The following is a 6,520-nucleotide window of genomic DNA, read 5'->3' as shown; positions in this document are numbered from 1 at the left end:
GGCATTTTGACAACCTGACAGCTACATAAGGGATCAGAAAAAAAATGTCTTGCGTTTGACCATCAGAAAACAGACTAGCGAGCACTTTATAACCATGTACAGACAACTTTGAGGTGAGCTCCTCCTGTCAGTTTTTAGCAGTAGTGGTCAGTAGGTGATGCGTCGTGCCATTTTGCTCCTTGTGCTAGTTTTTCCTGGAGCAATCCACTCCATACTGCTCTGGGCAGAATCTCCCATATGTCCCCCAGATGCACTTCTCTTCATGACAAGAGGCAGTATATGGAGCCAATTTGTAAAAATCCGCTGGTTTGGAATAACTGTTTCTGTTCCAGGAATTTTGGAAAACTATTTAGTAACATTTTTTTTTTTTTCCTGCTGGTGATCTGAGCACCACATAGCAGACCAGCAGTACAAGCATCTGATCTTGTAAAAGATCCAAAAATTCTGTTAGAAACTTTTATAAAAATACAGACTGTAGAAAGGAATTTGACTGTGCAATGTGTACAGCTCTCAAGTTTATCCCAGAGTGGCTTCTCACCATGCTACCATTTGAAAATGAAAGGAATGCATCCGTATTTCTTCCATCCAGGAAGACCTTGCTCCATCTCAACATGCATCTGAGTGCAGGCTATGGGCCTCAGTTATTACATGGAAATGGGCAAGAAAAGACCCAAAGTACCATCAGATAGGCTTTGCAGTTTCAGCCCCATGCTGAAAATGAAAGGTGTGCTTATTGATGCATTGTGGTTGCCGTTCGCTCTGAGCAAGAGTCCGTTCTTGCAGCAGCCAGGTAGTTCACCAAGAGTCTGGCTTGCCTCGCTGCAAGAAGAAATTCTCTATGGTCATGCCGAGGCTTCAATGTATTCACTTTTTGGTGCTGCTACCCTCAAGTACTCCGGGTTTTCTGCTGCGGGAACTTTCAAGAGACCGTTAGGTTTGGTTTCCTTCGGTAAGAAGTCCTGCTGGTAGTCAGGATTGTCCAGATTTATTTGGTGGTTGCCCGCCTGGATCCAGTAAGGAGAGCTCTCGAAGACTGTCTTGGCCAGCGGAGACTGGTTGGTGTTGAGATACTCGGGGTTGTCCACAGCTGTGCTGTGTGAATTCTGGTAGCTGGAGTCCATGGGGACCTTTGAGTTTGCTGTGAGAGAGAAGTTGTTGTAGATTGGATTCTGGACCGCTGAGGCAGATGCTTTCTTGGGCACCAACTGGTTTACGTACTCTGGAATAAAAAGAAAATAAAAATGAGAAGGAATGAAAATGAAGATAGATAACTAATGCAGCCATTTGCATCACTTGAGGTGTAGCTTCAACCCAGCTGCCACTTGCTCTTCATGCACAGCATCTCACTGAACTTCCTGGAGTGGAAGAGAGCCAAAGGCAGGGACTGCCGTGCCATGGCACCAAACATGCTGCCCTGAAGTTCACCTTCAGGAATTCAGTCTGTAAAGCAGCAGAAAGATGGCTTGGACCACAAGACAGCAAGATAGCTACTGCTGATTTTAGTGACGTGTGGGTGGCTATGTCCCAGATACTGTTCTGAAATTGCAGTCTGGGAGCTTAGCTGCCGGAAGCTGTTTCCCTAGAAAAACGTTGAGAGATGAGGAAAATGCCTAGAAAACACAGGACTGGCAGTAACAAAGACTCCATGTTTCACTTCAATGCCATCCCTTGCAGGGTCTTTCACCCTTCTCAGCTGTGGCGTATTCTTGGAAGGATTGGCTGGGATTTTTTAAGGGCACAAAGCATCATGACTGCATAACCCAGCACCAGCTCCCTCAGTGCTCGCTGGCTCGCTCTCTGACCGCCTACGCTGTAAGTCCATGTGAAACTGTGAACTGCCTTCTGTGTATCAACATCTGAAAGCAGTGAAACTGCCAGAAAGCTGTTTATATTGCTGAAATGGTTTAAGGGGTGAAACCCGGTTTTTAGAAGATATTTTCCCAAGTAGAAAGCTTTAAACATATAACCACGCATGCAAACTCCTTAGCCAGGTGGCATACATGGCAAACATGAGGAACCTGGCTGGTGAAGGCACTGAAATGAGAAATGGCCAGAAGCAGCCAGATAAAGTCTAGTAAAAGGATATGTGCACACGTTTCCACTCCTGTTTACTGAGCAAAAAAAGGTAGGAAGCATTTGGATGGCTTCCTTTCTACAGAAAAGGAAGGACAACGATTATATTCACAACCAAATGGCTTGTGAATGAGTGGCTGTCGGGTGGAAACACGGGAGAGGTACTCACCCGGGGCTGGCAGGAAGCCATCGTCTATGCTGTCCTCCAAGAAAGTGCCCGTTGGGTCTGAGCTATACCTCTGGACAAAGCTGTCTTCCCTCACAGGGTGCCCCTGCTAGGTTTGGAGTAGAGAAAATCAATATTAAAGGGACTGTTTTGTGGAAGTTGATCCACATAGGAGAAGTTGCTCCTTTTTTAAAGGTCATCCCACTTACCCCATTTCTGTCAATGCAGGTTGTAGCAGAATTGTTGCTAGTAGCACTCTTTTTAAAAGAGAAAGAAAGAAAATACAGACATTATGAGAAGCAGTTCACTCTTAAAATTGCTTGTCGTGTTTCCACAGAGGAAAAGTTTCATACCAATGAACTCAAGAGAGGAGTGCGGGATGTTGAGGGGCTGTTGAAGAAGCCCTGGTGTGGCACGAGATACTCATCTGCGTCCACTATATCTTCCATGTCCTCTTCTTCCATCAGGGTGCGATAAAACTTGGAGTCTGTAGGGCTGGGCAGGTGCATCCTATCATCTCCCTGTGAGACAAGTCAGTGTGAGGGAAGACTCGCAGACTCCCTTCAAGCCCTCATTATCCCCTTCTCTGAGAGACAAAGTAATTTAGCAAGAGGTCCAAGATGTAAAATCTTGATCTTTGTGTTTAACCAAATTTACCTAAAGTTTAGGGGAATTTGGGCCTGCAATCTCTGTCTATGCTGCTGTAAAATATCTGCGTTTTGAAGAGGATCAAAGTCTGTTCTCCCCTCAGGACTGCAGTATGGACTGTTACTGGTCCTAGACTTGGACCAATACTAAGAAAATAGTGACTGGTCTTGAAATTCTGTTTGTGGTTCTAGCTGAATGTGTTAAGACCTGGAAAGCAACGGTAAATCTGGCCTTAAATTATCCATATTATATGTTTTCATATGCATTACTAATAATTTTGGGCCTCATTAAATGCCATCAGACATCTTCCTACCATTGGGTTTAGTACCTGTATAACGAGATAGCGTGGGGGGTCACGGGCCATTTTTGAGAACTCTGCTATCAGTTCGCGAAACTTGGGACGGCTGTCTGCATCAATCATCCAGCCTGGAAGGACGACAGGGAAAGCAATGCACAAATAAAGTTGTTTTGGTGATCAAACACAGAGCTTAAAATAAAATGTAACAGTGAAAAGAACAGCACCATACATGCTGTTAAGGATTTATCCATAAGGGAGCACCATAAAAAGTTGATTCACCAGCCACTGCTGTGAATTTCAGCATTTAAAATGCACATCTTGGCAGTTTTGGGAAGAATGAAGGAGGTAGTAAAACCCCATGTTGGAAAAGCTCCAGACTGAGCCTGTCTCCTCTCCTGCTGGCCTATCTCTGCTTGGGCAGACAGATCCCACCTGAGTGATAACAACGCATCAGTCCTGAGGATACCAAATGAGTGGCCAGCCTGGATCGGTCCAAATTAGGCTGCTCTGAAAAAGCTCTTGAAGGAGGGGAAGCAAACTAACTTCAGCGGGTGCCTGCAGATGCACAGTGATTTGACCGTCTAGTCCTCACTGCACTGCTTCATGAAACCCTGGGAAGCCTAAAGCAGAAGCTACCATCTGTACCAGATGTCTTCTAAAATTCAAAACATCCTTGCTGGGGACATTTTGAAAGATTAACCATATCTAAGCTGTATTTAATTAGTAAACGGACTTTAACAAAAACAAGTCCTACAGCTTAGTGTGGATCAATGCTAGAATAGATTTTGAATATAGATACTGGTGGTTTAACATGTGAGATTACTTAGGAAACTCACACTTTCTGTTATCAACTAACAGATAAGCTGATGTAGAGACTCTTGTATTTATAATTAAAAAAAAAATAAAGGTAAAACTTAGTATGTCTGGAGGAACTCATAAGAAACATAGTAATGGAGAAATGAAGTGATAATATGCCATCTGAAATCTGCATTAGACAAAATCTGATCATTGCCAGTGACTTTTTACCATGCTAGAAACATGACCCCCTGCTAATTCAAGAAGAAATCCTTTTTGCTTTTAGACAGAGTGGAGCATTTGGGAGTTTGCTGCTGTTGCAGAAGTAGCATCTACTATTTCTGAATTTATCTCTGAGTTGCCTATGTTTAAATAGTGCTTCTTAAATTAAAAAAAAAAAAAAAAAATTGTTGTGCAATAACTTTGAACATTTCAGTTTATACTCTGCTTATAAAAGAGATGACTGGGAATTCTGAATTCCTTTAGACAAAACGGCATGGCTTCAACAGGGTCTGTGCTGTAGCCTGCAAACACAGGGTGATCAGAGCAGTGAAAGATGTGCAACTGAGTCCCGTGGCAGAAGGAAGGCTCAAACCCCAGATCCTCATGCTCTTGCATTTAAATTCAGTGTAACGGTATGAAAGGCGATGGGGACACTCAACTGGTGGTGTTTTAAAAGCAACAGGTACCTGATTAGGTGCCTGGAAAAATGCCTGCTTTCTACATCTGGACTGACCCAAAGGAAGGGCAATGGATGGAGCTGTTGAGCTTTGTGAAGGCTCAGCCCCTGAGGACATGCTTTAGTGCAGAGCTTTCGAAGACCTGGGACATGACTGCTGCAAGTGGAGACGTTGGCAGGGCTGAGGTGTCAGTAGGGTTCAGCATCACCGAGGAGGGGTTCCCAGGACACTGCTTTTGGGTCTGGGCACCTCCCAGGCTAGGTGCACACATCTGGATCTGGTTCCTGCTCGCTCTTGTGAGCACAGAATTGGACTCTCACTGTGCAGCACCTGTCGTGACAAAGCAACACTGGGGCACTCCAGGACTCCCCAGAAATGCTGCACTACAGGGTGTTCATGGTAGTGTGGCTCCTATTTCAGGAACAGGTACATTTTACTCCAGTGAGAAGGTCTTAAATGCCACCTAGTGGGCTTCTTATCAGCATCCTCACAGACACTACTGGTAGTGAGCAGGGATACGGCAGTCATGGTCTAGAGATGCACGGGAAACTAGGTAATAATCTGACATTTTAGCAGCTGATATAGATGGAAAAGGGGTTTGGGGTTCAGAAGCCCTTTGATGTGCCCTAACGATGACCAAAAAGTGCGTCAGAGACCCCCAGATCCTGTGCTACTTTACAGCAACAGCCATGTGCCAAAAAGGAGCCATCCGAAAATGAGGAAGAAATTAGATGAGGAACTCTGGATCCTCATGTGCATCTGCCAATATGATGGTGCCTGTGCTCACAGCACTCCTTTAGTAAAAGGAGCACATAATCCATGTGTGTGATTGCAGGGGAAGGCATATTACTGAACTAAGGGGGAGCCTGGAGGAGAAGGCAGTGTTAATTTTATTTTCTAGACATACAAAACCACAGTATCAGGTAAAGTGGGTGGTGTTATGCTGATTTATACTGCCTGACAATATCAGTTTGAAATAATCGACAATATCAGCCAGTGATGTGAATGGTGAAAAAACATTAGTTGGCTGAATTAGCGACTAATGAAACCATATCCCGTGCTCCCAGCTAAAGCACAAGGTGCGGGAACGCACTCTGGTGTCACCACTCTTTTCACATAACCCTATTTCTGTGTGATTACCAAGAACACAGCATATACAAATGTGACATAATGAAGGCAACTGTGCTACTTATTTGACTTAGGTGATCACCCATAACCCCAAATGTGAACTCACATTTGACCATGATCATGTACACATCGATGGTACAGATGGGGGGCTGGGGCAAACGCTCGCCCTTCTCCAAGACAGAGGAGATTTCACTGGCAGGGATCCCATCGTACGGCTTGGACCCGAATGTCATCAGCTCCCAAACTGTCACACCTGCAGGGTGGGAAGGGAAGATCGTGAGAGAGGCTTTGCCAGGAGCCGGGTGCTTGGCCTGGGCGCAGAGAGGTGGTGAGTGGAGAGGGCTTTGCCAGAGGCACTGCATTGCCAGAGCCCCACCCAGGAAAAGCATTTTCTGCCATGATTTTGAAGAGAGACAAATTAATAAAACAGGTTGAAATCATCCTGATTTCCTTTTTGTTTTTTTTCGTTTGGGTTTTTTTTTTTTTTTTTAAATCTCAGCTAGTGTCTTAGTGTTGAACATCCCACAAACTTCCCAGCCCCACAGAAAGGAAATGCGGGTTACTGCCTCCTGATTCCAAACCAGCAAGTGGTTTTAAAAATGGAAGTTGTATCTTTGTTTCAAAACAATCTCTTTGGAGACGAGCAACAGCAGTTTTTGAAAGATGCGTAAACCAGCTGCCTCAGTGTCGTTTGCTGACATACCACGTACTCTTGTGATATAGCTGTTGTGA

At 44.6% G+C, this 6,520-nt stretch overlaps 1 protein-coding gene across 2 annotated transcripts in view; it reads right to left on the bottom strand.

Annotated features, from left to right (window-relative positions):
• Positions 1-500: 500 nt before the first annotated feature.
• EGFR (epidermal growth factor receptor) overlaps positions 501-6,520 on the bottom strand; it is a 44,727-nt gene continuing 38,707 nt past the window's right edge. For both annotated transcript variants that reach the window (XM_050915708.1, XM_050915709.1), the window contains 6 exons: positions 5,895-6,041; positions 3,216-3,313; positions 2,593-2,760; positions 2,449-2,496; positions 2,243-2,348; positions 501-1,219 (listed from right to left, as the gene is read on the bottom strand). In XM_050915708.1, coding sequence (XP_050771665.1) covers positions 843-1,219; positions 2,243-2,348; positions 2,449-2,496; positions 2,593-2,760; positions 3,216-3,313; positions 5,895-6,041 — 944 coding nt within the window. In that variant the 3' untranslated portion in view covers positions 501-842. The remainder of the gene's footprint in view (positions 1,220-2,242; positions 2,349-2,448; positions 2,497-2,592; positions 2,761-3,215; positions 3,314-5,894; positions 6,042-6,520) is intronic.

Source organism: Gymnogyps californianus, chromosome 2 (genome assembly GCF_018139145.2).
Source record: "Gymnogyps californianus isolate 813 chromosome 2, ASM1813914v2, whole genome shotgun sequence".
NCBI classification, from domain to species: Eukaryota; Metazoa; Chordata; class Aves; order Accipitriformes; family Cathartidae; genus Gymnogyps; species Gymnogyps californianus.
The sequence above is the reverse complement of the archived record's forward strand: the minus strand, read 5'-3'. Positions and strand labels throughout refer to the sequence as shown.